Source organism: Peromyscus eremicus, chromosome 10, assembly GCF_949786415.1.
Source record: "Peromyscus eremicus chromosome 10, PerEre_H2_v1, whole genome shotgun sequence".
NCBI classification, from domain to species: domain Eukaryota; kingdom Metazoa; phylum Chordata; class Mammalia; order Rodentia; family Cricetidae; genus Peromyscus; species Peromyscus eremicus.
Window position 1 is genome coordinate 29,094,314 of NC_081426.1, and position 15,482 is coordinate 29,109,795.

Sequence of the window (15,482 nt, forward strand, 5' to 3'; positions counted from 1 at the left end):
CCCCTTTCCAACCTCTTCGCCTTTCTTCCAGGTCTCCCCAAACCCTGCCGCCTCGCCAACTCCTATGACCATCTTCTCGGCCCTTTTTTTCGATGGCGTACTCCTTCCCATCCAGTATTCCGCGGCACCCTTCAAGCCAGCTCTTGGCTCGGCTCCGCCCCTCATCTAGTAGCGCGCCCCGCCCACCTCATCTCTCTCTCTCTCTCCCTCTACTCAGGGGCGTGGTTTGTCGGGGGAGGGGCGGGGCCATATCGGCGGGGCGGAGATTCTTAACAAGTTGGCCGAGGCAGGGCATACTAACATCCAGCCTTTGGGAAAGACGTCGTCGCTTCGGCCTGTCAAATTTGCGAATCCAGCGTGGCCTCGCCTCCGCCGGCATGACGTCACAGGACGCAGGCGCCGCGGGGGTTGCCGGGACGGGCCCAAGATGGCTGGGCCCTTTGGTTCCGCATCTGCCCGCCGCGCACAACCCCATTCATTGCCCCGCTGCTAAGTGGCGCGGCGGAGTGAGAGTAGGCTCCAAGCCTTCGGGGTCTGTCCCGCCGGGCAGGAGGCCGTCATGGCAACCCTGGAAAAGCTGATGAAGGCTTTCGAGTCGCTCAAGTCGTTCCAGCAGCAGCAACAACAGCAGCAGCAGCAGCCTCCACCACCACCGCCGCCGCCTCAGCCCCCACAGCCGCCACCTCAGGGGCAGCCGCCGCCGCCACCGCCGCTGCCCGGCCCGGCCGAGGAGCCGCTGCACCGACCGTGAGTCCTGGCGCCGCAGCTCCCGCCCGGGGCCCGCTCCCCTGGCCTGCGTGCTGGAGACAGCTAACGCAATCCCCTGCCCAGAGAGAGGGTCGCGGTGCCTCCCGGAGGCCAGGCCCTCTTCCTGGCCCGGACCTTCGCCTTGTGGGGTCTTTGGCCTTCCCCAGAGGAGGCAGAGCCTGGTCAGGCCTGCGGGGGACTCGCCGAGGGGGTGTCTCGGCCCTAGTGTTTTCGCCCTCCCCAGCTTGTGAAGTTAGGGAGCGAACTTGTTTCTGTCTTCGGGAGAAACTGGGGCTGTGGCGCACATGACTCCAAGACAACTTGGAGAGGGCGAGACCTCTCCGGGTTGCTTCTTTAGACCTCGGAGCCGGGAGCGCAGGACCGCGCGAGAGATGTGCGGATAGTGGATGACATAATGCTTTTAGGAGGTCTCGGCGGGAGTGCTGAGGGCGGGGGAGTGTGAACGCGTCCAATGGGATATTTTTTTCCAAGTGACACTTGAAGCAGCCTGTGACTTGAGGCGCTTCGTGTTCTCCTGGCGTTTCGTTTAGTTTGTGTTGCAGTGTAGTAACAAGGTTTTAGGCATCACCGGAGAGGTCTGCTTCTGTATGCTCCTGTTGGTCTGCAGGTTATTGGGTGAGTTGTGGTTGTCAAGTACATGGTGAGTTACTTAGGTGTGATTATTAATAAAAATTATATGTGTATGCGCATTTATATATATGGGAGAGCCGACTGATATTTATTGCCTGTCTATTTTCTGCTGGAAAGAAAATGGACACGTTGGTGGTGTACAATTTACACCAGGGAATGAATTTTACCAGTGTTACAGTCAGGCTTGTTTTAAAACATGGGTCACTCGTAGACTCTGTGGATATCTCAAGTGTGCCAGTAAAAATTCCTGTTTAATTCTTTGCTGACGTCGTCGTCATACTTTGGAAGCTTGCTGCGTGTGACTGGAGAGAATATTTGAAACAGAAGAGAGACAATGAATAACAATAGTCTAAAAAAAGAGAAGCTCAAGACATTTCCTGGAAGTCCGTGCTGGCTGAGTGTTCAGCCCTGTGCTTTCTTGCAGTTCAGGCCTTTCAACTCTGGGCATTTTATTTCTAATGTGGATTTGTATAATTAATAAGGAGAACTTTCAGGAAACAACCTACTAAAGAATCTCATTATTAATACTCATTTAGGAAAAAATAGTTCTGGTGCTGGGAGTTTAGCTTAAGGCCTCACACATGCAAGGCAAGTGCTTTACCAGTGAGTTTTATTCCCAGCCTATTCTTGGTAATTTTTCTGTTTTTGTGTTTCTGATAGAATCCTTTTGCTGTGCTGAGAGTCTAATTTTTAAAAAATGAAAATTTGGGGAGAAATATTGGCTTATTTGATAGGACAGAATATAGGAATAAATTTTTTTCTATAAAGTGAAGGTGTGTTTGAGTAGAAAAATCCTTATCTCTAGATAAGTCATTTCTTTTTTTGCCTTTGAGACAGAGTCTCACTATGTAACTGTCTGGCCTGGAAGTCACAGAGATCCATCCTCCTGCCTCTGTCTCCTCAGTGCTGGGATTAAAGGCATGTGCCACCATGCCTAGTTGTATAAGTAATTTCTGTTTATTAGATTCTTACCATGACTCTGCTCTCTGGGTGTTAGGAATTGTGGAAGTTCACATATTCCCCATATTTTCTGTAAACGAGGGTAAGGATGGGGTGGGGTGATTGCTCTGCAGCTGTTTCAAACACAAATTCAGTCTGTTTTTGCATAAGTAATTCATTAACATGGTACAGTTCCAAAGTTAGGAAAGGTTAAGTAATAAAAACATCTACCTCCCATTCTCCTGAGTACGTAACTCTGTCCCTAGGAGCAAGCACTGTTACTATTCATGTGTTCTTCTAGATAAAATCTGGGCATATGTTAGGACAGATTTTTAAATTATTTACAGACAAAAGTAGTTTGGAACAAAAGCTTTTAAAAGTTTTTAAACCTGTTACTACACTGTACATCAAGAACTGACTGGAACATTTCCCAAAATCAGCTGCATTAGGCTTGTAGTTATTTTAAATAAAAGCGTATATCTCATATTTTTGTATACTTTGCTATTGGAAAAGAGGTATTCGTGAATAATAAGTAACAAACTCACTGCTAGGAAGCCTTGATTTTGGCATTTTTGTCCACTTGCTTCAGTTAAAAGTCCTTTTTCCAAATCGAGACCAGCCAAAACAATTTTAGAATGAATCTGTTCTATTTTTATGGCTCTCATTGTATTACAGAGAGCTGGTGTCACAGCCATGCGTGGGCTTCTGTTGAAATAGCTGAGAGCTCGTTCTCTGCTCAGTGTATAGGAGGCAGGAGCTCTCTGGGACTGGCTGTGGTGGGACTGATAGGCTGTAAGCAGTTGACATTCACCTTTAACAGTTTTCACTCTTGAGAGTCCTGTCTCATTTTTCCTGATTGTAGTCATTCATTTATCAATATTTGCTGATCATCTCCTGTGTGCATAGCATTATTCTAGCTGCAGATTTTAGCAGGGAACAAAGTTATATCCTCATGAAGCTAAAATTCTAGGGAGGGACATAGACAGTAGTATGTTAATAAGTGATGAGGTACAGTAAAGTCGGGAAGGGATGAGGGAAGGTCAGGACTTAAAGTGTTGTTTTAGACAGGATGTTTAGGTCATGTCTAGTTGAAGGCTTTTTTGGAATAAACATCTAAAGAGTCAAGAATCTACTAGGAGGGTGTATGGAAGAGGAGCGTTCCTGCAGGGAGAACTTGTCAAACGCTTTCCTGACTGGGGATCAGTGATGTCATTTTTTGCTGGGTGAAATGAGGGTAAGAGTTATGGTGGGGGAAGGGCAAAGGGTAGAGGGAAGCCACATTGGTGTCATCGGTTATTGCATTTAGCTCCAAATAGAAAATGTGGCTACAGAAGCTTAAACAGGCAAAGGCAAGAGTTTATTATAAGACAGACCAAGTCTAGGAAGTTCAACAATAAGATCAGGAACCCAGACTCCAAGGCCCAGTCTTCATTCTTGCACACTTTTTTGGTTGTGTGTCTTGTTGATTCATATCAATTTCTCATTTTCTGGATACTATTCCCTTATCAGATATAATTTGTAAACCCTTTCTGTGGATTACCTTTTCAGTTCCTCTTTTTGTTTATTTTTGAGACAGGAGTTTGCTATGTACCTCTGGCTGGTCTGGTATACTATGTAGCCCAAGTTGTCCTCAAAACTCTTACTGTGGTTCTCTTGACACAGCTTCCCAATACTATATGATATGCCCCTGTGTGTGTGTGTGTGTGTGTGTGTGTGTGTGTGTGTGTGTGGTTTGTTGAATGGTGTGAAGTGTATATATGTGTGTGGGGTATGCAGAGGCCAAAAGAGGATATTGAGTGTCTTCCTCTATTGCTCCTCATGTCTTTGACTGAACCTAAAGCTCCTGATTTGTATTAAGCTGGCTGGCCAAAACACTGGGGATCTGCCAGTCCCTACCCATCACAGGGAGGCTACAGGCATGCATAGCCACACCTAACTTTACATGCATGCTGAAGATTTAAACTCAGGGTTTAGGCTTGTAAAGTCAGTGCTCTCACTCACTGAACATCTACCCAGCTCAGCTCCCTGGTTCACTTCTCTCTCTCTCTCTCTCTCTCTCTCCCTCTCCCTCTCCCTCTCTCCCTCTCTCCCTCTCTCCCTCTCTCCCTCTCTCCCTCTCTCCCTTCCTCCCTCCCTCCCTCCCTTTAGAGTGTGTGTGTTTTGAGACAGGGTTTCTCTGTGTAGCACTGGCTGTCCTTGAACTCACTTTGTAGGCTCAGCTGGCCTGGAACTCACAGAGATCCACCTGTCTCTGCTTCCCAGGTGCTGGAATTAAACCCGTGTGCCACCACTGCCTGGCTGACTCACTTTCTTGATAATGTTCTTCAGTGCATAAAAGTTTTCTATTTTGATAAAGTCCAATTTGTCTATTTTGTCTTTAGTTGCAGTATGTTGAATATTTAAGAAACTGCTGCATTATCTGAAATGACAAAGATTTACTCCTGCTCTTTTCTTCTAAGAACTGTAGAGACATAGTGCTGGCATGCAAGTCTGACCCATTTTGAGTTTGTGGTTAAGGTAGAGGTCTGACTCTTTTCTTTTGCATGTAATATCCAGCACTTTGGTTAAAGAGAATGTCCTTTTCTCATTGAGTTGTGTGGACATCTTTGTTGAAAGTTAATTACCTTTCTATGTGTAGATTTTCTTACTTCCATTTCTGTCGTTGATCTGTGTGTCTGTTCTGTGCCAGTACGGTACAGTCTTGATTTCTGGTTTCTATCATGATCTCAAATTATGAACTATGTCCCCAGCCTTGTCTTTGTCAGTATTGCTTTAGTTAGTTTGGGTCCTTTGCATTTCTGTATGAATTGTAGGCTCATTCTGTCAGTTTCTACAAAGAAGCCATCTGAGATTGACTCTATATATCAATCTTATTCTAGTCCATCAATATTGGCAAGCTTTTGTGGCCAGATAGTAAATAATTCAGGCTCTGTGGACATAATGTTGTCATCACAGCTAGTCAGCTCTGCCACTGTAGCATGAAAGCACCCATAGACAGTAAGAGAAAAAGTACATAAAATTGGGATTTTATATGATTTTCAAGTCAAGTTATGAAACATTTGTTGACTTTTTTTTTAAAGAATATGTTTTGTTCTTTTTTTTTTTTCTTTGTAGCCCTGGTTGTCCTAGAACTAGCTCTTGTAGACAAGGCTGGCCTCAAAATCACAGAGCTCCACTTGCTTCTGCCTCCCAGTGCTGGGATTAAAGGTGTGCACCACCATGTCTAGCTCTTGTGTAGATCTTGTGTAGATAACCATAACTACAGCGAGTTCCTGAGGACAGCAGCCATGTCATGTCTGGAAGACAGCATTTCACAGCACTCCCCTCTTCCCTGAACCTTAGGGGTGGGGTGGATTTAGATGTCAGGTTAGACTGACCATTCAGCAGTCATTTCTCAGTACACTGAGTCTCTGAGTTGCTGCCCACTGCAGACAGAGGCTTTTTTGGCCAACGTAGACAGTAGTACTAGTCTATGGGCACAAACATAAATATTTAGAAGGCAAAACAACAATAGTAAGGTCCCCTTTTAGGGCCTCTAACCTCCTTCCTCTGAGTCATGGGCTTTGGACTAGTTATACCTTTTGTGGAGCAGGCTTTAAATCCAGTCAGAAAGCAGTTGGTTGTTGTTGTTTGTTTCTGATCTTTTGGGGGACCCACCACCCAGTTCCCAAATAAATACACTGAGGCTTTTTCTTACTTATGAATGCTCGACCTTAGCTTGGCTTGTTTCTTACCAGCTTTCCTTAACTTATCCCATCTACCTTTTGCCTGTGGGCTTTTCCCGTTCTTTTACTTCTGTAAATCTTACTCTTACTCTGTGGCTTGCTATGTGGCTGGGTGGCTGGGTGGAGGATGGCTCCTGAAGTCTTCCTCCTTCTCTGGCTATTTCTTTTTTCCTCCCAGATTTCTCCTTCTATATATTCTCTCTGCCTATCAGCCCCACCTATCCTTTCTCCTGCCTTGCTATTGGCTGTGTAGTTCTTTATTAGACTATCAGGTGTTTTAGACAGGCACAGTACACAACTTCAGAGTTAAACAAATGTAGCATAAACAAAAGTAACACACCTTGAGGTAATATTCCAGAACAGTTGGTTATCCTTGTATCCTTTATACTGCAATTGCACCATAGTCACAGTTTGCCTCCGTTGCCTGTATTGTAGCATTCAGGGTCCAGTGCTTAGTAAGGCCATTGATGTCCTTTTTTTCCCCAATGGCCTGCATAACACCTTCTGGCATTATGAAAACTAGCCAACCAAGAGGAAGTTTTCAGGTCAGTTCTATCTTTATTTCTCTGTGTCCTGTATGCCACCAAAGTGTGTTATATCTTCAGCAATAGGGTCTTACCATCTAGTTACATTGGGCAACCAAGAGCAATGGAAATAGCCTGTGTTGTTTGGGAATTGTGTGCTTCTGGTGTCTCCTTGACTATTAACTTATAAGAAGGTATCCCATGCTTAGTATTGAGAAATTTCATTTAATAATTTATGTTTTCTGGGGGACACATTGTCCACTCATGCATGTACCTGTGTTGAAACTCCTTTAAAAAAAAAAAATGCCGGGCGGTGGTGGCGCATGCCTTTAATCCCAGCACTCAGGAGGCAGAGGCAGGCAGATCTCTGTGAGTTCGAGGCCAGCCTGGGCTACCAAGTGAGTCCCAGGAAAGGCACAAAGCTACACAGAGAAACCCTGTCTCGAAAAACCAAAAAAAAAAAAAACCAAACAAACAAAAAATACAAACTTATACTTTTAAATTAGTTTTCAAAGTAGTGAGTTCCATAAGGTTTTTTCCCCCCATACATTCTTTACATTCTGTAAAATAACACACAGTTAATACACAACCCATCAATTGCACTCCTGGGCATTAGTCCTGGAGAAATTAAAACTTAGAGTCACATAAACATCTGTACGCAAATGATCAGCAGCTCTAGGGGTAATGCCCCAAACTGAAATCAGTTTAGAAGTCCTCAGCAAATAGTTAAGCTACTTAGCAACAAGAAGGAATATAGCTGCTGATACCTGTAGCAGCTCAGATGAATAGTGAGAATTGTGGGCCATTGAACAAGCTGGTCCCTAATGCCTACATATTGTATGATTCTACTCATGTAACATTTTCTGTAATGTCAGACCTTTGGTGATTTACTTGTTTTTTTGCCTTTGTGCGTGCTTGTGCGTGTGTGTGTGTGTGTGTGTGTGTGTGTGTGTGTGTTTTCTAATTTTCCCCCCTGTGGTAAAATAACATCATATAAAATGTAACCATTTCAAGTATACAGTCTATGATAGTAAAAACACAATATTCTGTTGTCACCACCAGCCACCTCGGTAACTCTTCTTTTTGATGTTGCTTTTTAAAGTATATTACAGATTTTCACTTGATGCATTGTGATTGTGCATGCTTATGAACAGGGTGATTTTTGAATTACACATACTAGTAACTTCTGTTGCAATTAACTCATTAACAGGAAAGGCCCTGGTTATAGTGGTCCTTTTCTATGATATAGACTATGGGGTGGGCAAGTACTAGGCCTTGGCTCCCTAGTCAAATGGCATTTGTATGTTGAAATAAAGCCTCGGTGTGTGTGTTTATTTGCACACTAGCTACCGCCTTTCCCTCATCAGCCCTGGGTTTGATTTTTGGCTCTGTTTACAGATCCTTTCTCTCTAAGCTCATCTTTTCATACTTAAAGTGAGGATAATTGTGAGGATTGAGGAGGTGATGTGCAGCTCCTGTCCCTTTCTCATTTTGTCAGCGTGACTTACATGTTGGCACTTTGCATGTAACTCCTGCACTAGAGAGAATGAGAACTGGCTTTTTTTTTTCTTTTTAAGTAACATAATTACTTTATTGATTCTTTGGGAATCTCACATCATGCACTCCAATTCTGCTTACCTCCCAGTTCCCCCACATCCTCCCCTCATCCCTGCAGTGCCCCCCTAAAAGAAAATTAAAACTAAAGTAAAGCAAGCAAACAAACAAAAACAAGAAAAAAAAACCCCGAAAAATACTCTTTGCTTCTCCATCTTTCCCGCCTCTCCATCACCTCTTCATTTGTCCTGGTGGCATTGGGAGTGATGTGTCACATAGAATACCTGTTTGTCCAATTAGCTTTACTAGCAAATGTTCATTGCAGTGAGTCACTGGTCTGGTTCAAGACCTGGTTTCTGGTACACATGGCTGGATCTGCACTGAAACTCCTCTGGGGCTATCTCTTGGCTGCCAGAGTCATGGAGATCCTGCAGGATTCCACAGGACCAGCAGGTTCTAGGTGGGGTAGATGTTAGGGTGGGCCAACCCAAGGCCCACCTGTAGGTCTGGGTGGTAGCTGAGCTGGTCAGTCCAGCCCACTGGTGCCTCCCACCTCAGGCAAGGGGGCGGAGCCAACTCCCTTCCGGATGCCATCAAGGTCAGTGAGAACTGTTTGTTCTTTAGTCACTAAAAACAGAGTTCCAGACTCATGGCAAGTTCTCAGGAAATATTTGTTAAATGCATAGAGTTATAATCTATATTTTGTTAAACATACAGTAGTTTTCATACTTTGTACTTTTGTTTTTTAAATTACATATTTTTTCTACTTACCAGTTGCATGCTTTAGAACCTTTGTCTTTTTTTATTAAAAATTGTGGGCAGGCCAGGCTTGGTGACCCACACATTTAATCCCAGCACTTGGGAGGCAGACACAGGAGGATCTCTGTGAGCTCAAGGCCAGCCTAATCTACATGGTGAGTTCCAGGACAGCCAGAGCTATATAGTGAGGCCCTGTCTCAAAAAACCCAAACCAAACCAAAAGAAAATTGTGGGCTAGTGAGATAGTGAGTAGAGGTGCCTGCTGCCAAGTCTGACAAACACTCTGAGTTTGATCTCTGGGACCCACGTGGTGGAAGGAGAGGGCCGACGTCCACAAGTTGTCTCTGACCACATGAGTGCCGTGTGCATGTAAAACTGTATAAAACTTGGCCACCGTTGTCAGTCAGAAACTAGGGCTGGTGGCAGCCTTCCTTCAGCTGAGGCCTCTTCCCATGGTGTTTCCTCACTACACGGCTCTGTAGTCTCACCGCACAAGTGTGTACTTTAAATAGTCTTGTTGGGTTTTCTTACTTTGTGGAGACAGTAGTTGTGACAGGAATTAAACTTGGCCTTGAGGAGAAAATTTGTCGCACACTTAACCACTGAATTTCACTCCACTGTTACTCAGTTTTGAATATCACATGAATAGAATCATACAGCCTCACCTGTTCATACTCACATGTGTGTCGCAGCTCTTTTTGTTTAGTGTTGTTGGTTTAATATTTACCCATGTAGTTAGTCTGTTTTGTATGAATATGCTATGTTTTTCTCATCTTAGTTGTATGTTTGGGTTATTAAGTATTTACAGTTAAGTGCTGCTGTGAACATACCTCCTCCCATCTTGGCCTATCTTTTCCCTCACAAAATGGTGCTTTTTAATGAGCAATTCCTCATTTTGATGAGGTCCAATGTATCATACTTTTCCATTATGGTAAGTGCTTCTATTTCTTTTTTGATGAATTTTTAATCAACCTGAGGTCATGAGATATTTCCTGATTCTTTTGCATAAATGAGATATTGATTTGCTTTTCCCATTGAAGTTGGTTGTGTATCAGGAGTTAATTTTTGTGTGTGATGTGAAATAGACTTGTTTGTCCTTCCAGTGTGGTCACTCCTTTCTCATGTTTCCTCGATGCTCTGTGTGTATCGCCTCCCTTTTATTATTATTATTATTATTATTATTATTATTATTATTTTGGTTTTTTTTTTTTTGAGAGAGTTTCTCTGTGTAACAGCTCTGACTGTTCTGGAATTCACTCTGTAGACCAGGCTGGCCTTGAACTTGAACTCACAGATATCTGTCTGTCTCTGCCTTCTGAGTGCCGAGATTAAAGGCCTGTGCCACCACCTCTTGGCTGTCTTGTTTTTTGTTTTTTTTTGTTTTTGTTTTTGGTTTGTTTATCTCTTTCAGACATAGTTCGGTTTTGTAGCCCATGCTGGCCTTGAACATGTGATCTTCCTGCCTCTACTACCTCCTACATCTAGGATTGAAGATGTATACCATGCCTGGCTCTAGTTATCTTAAAGTAAGGAGAGTCTCTTGCTAATAACTCTTCATTGTACAGTACATTATGCTTCAGTCTGTCTTTGTATTTGTAGAACCTTTGTACTCCATACTGATTCTTGTGTCTTTCCTAGATGGCTTCTTCTATGTCTCACATAGAAGATATTGTCACATCACAGTCCTTTGCTGTTGGAAGACTGAAGGGTTTTGCTGCTTAAAAGACCATGAATTTTAATAGTCTTAAGTGTTGCCTGCATGATTTGCGTGCGCGCAAAGTGATGTGCTCAGTGATTAACCATGTGTGATTTTTCAGGGAATCTCTTCTTGAGAAAGTATACCCTGTAATTTCAAATGAGTTGGTGATTCAACATTTAAAGAAAAATCTTTTTGGCCTGGTGGTGGTGGTGCATGCCTTTAATCTCAGGACCTAGCAGGCAGAGGCAGGCAGATCTCTTGAGTTGGAGTGTTGCACGAATTCTAATTGGTCTTATAATAAAAACCTGGAGCCAGATATCAGGGTGAAAGCTGAAAGATCAGAGAAGCAGAGCAAGCCACAGCTACCACATCTTACCTCACCAACTCCTCAGCCTGAAAAGACCATATGTTCCTGTCTCTTCCCACCTTATATTCCTTTCTCTACCCAGCCATATCATTTCCTGTTTCAACCTTCCTAGTGCTGGGATTAAAGGTGTGTGATCCCGGGCCGGGCGGTGGTGGCGCACGCCTTTAATCCCAGCACTCAGGAGGCAGAGGCAGGTGGATCTCTGTGAGTTCGAGGCCAGCCTGGACTACCAAGTGAGTTCCAGGAAAGACGCAAAGCTACACAGAGAAACCCTGTCTTGAAAAACCAAAAAAAAAAAAAGGTGAGTGATCCCAAGTGCTGGAATTAAAGGTGTGTGCCACCACTGCCTGGCTCTGTTTCTCTTTTATACTTAATTAATCTTCTGTAGCCCAGTGTAGCCTTGAACTTACAGAAATCCAGATGGATCTCTGCCTCTGCCTCCTGAGTGCTAAGATTAAAGGTGTGTGCCACCTCTATGGCTAACTCTATGGCTAGCTCTGTCCTCTGATCTTCAGGAAAGCTTTATTTCCTAGATTACAAACAATGTATCACCACATTTGAGGTCAGCCTGGTCTACAGAGCAGTTCCAGGACAACCAGGGCTATACAGAGAAACCCTGTCTCAAAAAAAAAAAATCTTAAGCGTGAAGCAACACTCGTGTAATAGAACTTGGCGAAAGTTAGAGAGCAGCTGATGAGGAATTAGAAGCTGTGGATTCCTGCCCTAGTTTGCTGTGTTTTCCATGGGCAGTACAGGCTCTTAGACCTCAGTCTTGAGGTGTGGTGTGTGTGTGTGTAAATCCTGGTGAGGAGGAATGTTTTCAAATTCCTTGAGTGGTCCAGTGTACCCTTTCAGTTGTGGAATCGCATTCTCTTAAAAAAATTTATTTTTAATTTGGTACACAAACACACACACACACACACACACACACAATCTGTGTGGGGGTGGGGAGGTCCTATGCACATGAGTGTAAGTGCCCTGCAGAGAGTATTGGTTGGGTCTCCTGTATCTGGAGTTATAGGTAATTGTGAGCCACCTGATCTAGGTCCTGGGAATTGAACTTGTGACCTCTGGAAGAGCAGCAAGCACTCCTAACACTCCATCTTCCCAGCCCCTGGGATCACATTTTTAAAAGCACAATCAGTGGAATTTTAAAGTTAAGAATTTTGATGAGAGGGCCTGAATTTGTATTTTTAGAGGTAGTTCTTAGATAATTTAAAAATGAGTTACAGTGTGCTATAGAGCCTGGATTTAACATGCCCCCATAATTGTGAGCCTCTGTGGATTGCTTCGTTGCACACTTAGAAGAAGCTGGCTGAAGCTTGTTTTTATTTCGAAGATATAGTTTCCAGAGGTTGAAGAGCCTGGATTGTATTTACCCTGTTGATACAGTTCTTGCCCTAAGCTTTGCAGTTCCTTTTATTCATTTTACTTCTCATTAAAAACAAATCAGTCTGACTCATCTCTAAAAATCCACCGAATTCCATAGGGAATGAAATAGCTACAGGTTGTTTTTGTTTGTTTGTTTGTTTGATTGTTTTTTAAACATCACATTTTCTTATTGGATAGAATGAAATAGAGAAGAGTTTTTTCAGATGGGGACCTAGGTCAGGTATTGGGAGCTGGAGGTGAGACAGGAGGACCTTGACTTCTCATCTGGAGGGGGTACAGAGTGAGGTCCAGGCCAGCCTGGGAGAGAGGGGAGGGGAGAGCGGGATTGAGGGGGCACTTTACAGAACTCAGCTGGAAGATGTATGTCCCAAAAAACTGCAAGCTTTACCATTTCATCTCTTTTAAACTAACGTTTAAAGGGTCAGTGTTCCCAAAGGTTGGGGGAATATTGGTGGGGAATGAGATTGAAAGGTAGCCTGAGGTCAGATTGATTTGTTGTTTTGAGGCAAGGTTTTGTTTTGTATATCCCAGGTTCTTCTCCAATCCCTGATTCTCCTTCCTCAGTCTTGAATGTTGCCAAATTATAATATTGGGATCTTGTTCAAATTGACTTAAGTCTCTACTAGAGGTCCTGGCTTCTGACCTGCAGAGTGTACCAGAAGGATTTTAACTTTCTGATATTCCTGGCTAGTGTACTCCTCTCTGTTCTAAGGGTGCCTTCCAAATCTCATTCGAGTGTGCTAAGAGGAGATACTTTTTATAAGGCCTCGGATGTTCTGGCCTGCACTTCTAAACTGGCAGACAGAGAGGTTGACTCTAATAGAAGAGTTGTGCTGCTCTTAGAATGTACAGTGTGTCAGAGTACACATGCATAGGGGATATAAGAAACACAGAACAGTATCACTATGTGATGGCAAGTACATGGCTTGCTTTTCACACAAAGCAGATACTTAATAACTGTTGCTTGAATTTTAAGTCAGACTAGCAACTATTTCAGACTTTATATAGTAGCAGAATTTTATGATTATGGAACTAGCAGATGTAAGAAGGTTACCTTTTTCCTGAAAGGGGTTTAGTTTGCTGGAACATGGTTCAGGACAAGGTAAAAAGAGGAAACTTGAGATTTGTCTTGTTGATTTGGTTGACTGTTATAGCCTACTCTGTTTTTGACAGTAACATCGTGGTAACAAGAATCTGAACAAGTGATCTTTGCATGCAAGTGCGAATGTGTGCACAGGCTGCCTGTGGAAGTTAGAGGACAACTATGGAGGGTTGCTTTGGTTGTATTAGTCAGGGAACAGGACTGAAAAGGGTGTGTGTGTGTGTGTGTGTGTGTGTGTGTGTGTGTGTGTGTGTATGTGTGTGTGTGTGTGTGTGTGTGTGTGTATGTGTCTTAGTTACTGTTTTCTTGCTGTGATGAAACACCGTGACCAAGGGAACTTATAAAAAGAAGTAGTTAATTGGGGGCTTGCTTACAGTTTTAGAGGGTTAGTCTGTTATCATCATGTCAGGATTGTGGAGTCAGGCAGGCAGGCATGGTGCTGAGAAGTAGCTGAGAACTCACATCTGATCAGCAGCTTGCAAGCAGAGAGAGACACTAGGCCTGGTATGAGCTTTTCAAACCTCACAGCCCACCCCCAGTGACAGAGCTCTTCTGACAAGGCCATAATTCCTAATTCTTTCCGAAGAGGTCCATTAATTAGTACCAAAAGTTCAAACATGTGAGCCTATAGGGGCCATTCTCATTCTAACTGTGTATGTGTGTGTGTGTGTGTGTGTGTGTGTGTGTGTGTGTGTATAACATTACACACACACACACACACACACACACACACACACACACTTTTTTTTTAGAGATTTATTAGAGTGGTTTACAAGCTGTGGTCTGGGTGGTCCAGCAATGACTTATCTCCTGATAGAAAGGCCACTCATACAGCAGTTGTTCAGACTGCATGGCTCAGCAGTCCCAGGCTGGTGCTGGAATCCTGGAAGACTCCTAGAGAGCTGTGGGTCTTGAGTCTGTGTTGGAGTCCTGAAGGAGTAGGTTCTAACACCAGGGAAGGAATGCCTCAGCAACAGGTTAGATGAACTTGCTAGGGAGAGTGAGGACAAGCTTGCAAAAGGCAAAAGCTTCCTCCTTCTCTGTCCTTTTATGTGGGCTGCCACCAGAAGATGTGGCCCCAATTTAAGGGTGGGTCTTCCCACTTCCAGTGATTCAGTCAAGAAAGTCCCTCACAGATGTGCCCAGCTGCTTGGGTTTTAGTTGATTCCAGAAGTAGTCAGCCAAGATTAGCCATCTCATTGGTCATTTCCTTTCTGCCTTATTTTCTACCCCTCCTCCTTCTCTTTGTCCTTCTCCACTTCCCCATCTGTCAGGCTAATTGGCTTGTGACCTTCCAGGTAATTCCCCATTTGTGCCTCCTAGCTCTGCTTAGGAGTGCTAAGATTACAGATGTGAACTGCTGCATTTAGCTTTTAATATGGTTTTAGGGATCAAATTTAGGTCATTGGGCTTGCAGGATAGATACTTTTATTCACTGAGCCATCTTCCTGGCTCTTTAAGCTATTTTCTTACCAGACCAAAGAATTTGAGCTGAGGATGTTTGGGATAAATCTTTATAATTTCTACCTTTCTTTGACCACTTGGTTTGGAAACTTAAGTGTATAGTTAGGATCATTGTTTATCTTCTGAGTCTCCAAAGACTCACTCAAGAAATTAGTGCTGATAGTTTCTTTAATGGATTCTCCCACATCAGGCATTTATTTATTTGATAAGCTCTGTAGAATGCTGTACGGTGTGGGTGCTGAGTGCCAGTAATGTAGATAGGATGTGGTCCCTCCCCCCTCATTTCTGGGGATATAATCTAAGGAGCACTGCCTGAAGAAGTACCAGCAGGACCTGGAGAAGGGCCACTGGCAAATAAGAAGGCTTCCTCTAAGGCCTTCAGTGCCTCAGACTGGAGAGAACAACAGAATCATGAATTCTCATTTCATTGTTAAGATAGGTATCGTCTTTAAGTCATAATTCGATAAGCTTGACTGAGTAAGTGGATCACATTATCATTTGGGTTTATCTCATGAGGGAGGGGGAAGGAGAATGAACACAGGAGAAAACTTTTCCAAAG

The 15,482-nt window shown here is 43.6% G+C and overlaps 1 protein-coding gene across 1 annotated transcript in view; it reads left to right on the plus strand.

Annotated features, from left to right (window-relative positions):
* Nucleotides 1-418: 418 nt before the first annotated feature.
* The window catches only part of Htt (huntingtin), a 140,664-nt gene continuing 125,600 nt past the window's right edge, over nt 419-15,482 (plus strand). Inside the window, exon 1 of the mRNA XM_059275738.1 lies at nt 419-747. Within this exon, the coding sequence (XP_059131721.1) occupies nt 560-747 (188 nt within the window). The 5' untranslated portion in view covers nt 419-559. The remainder of the gene's footprint in view (nt 748-15,482) is intronic.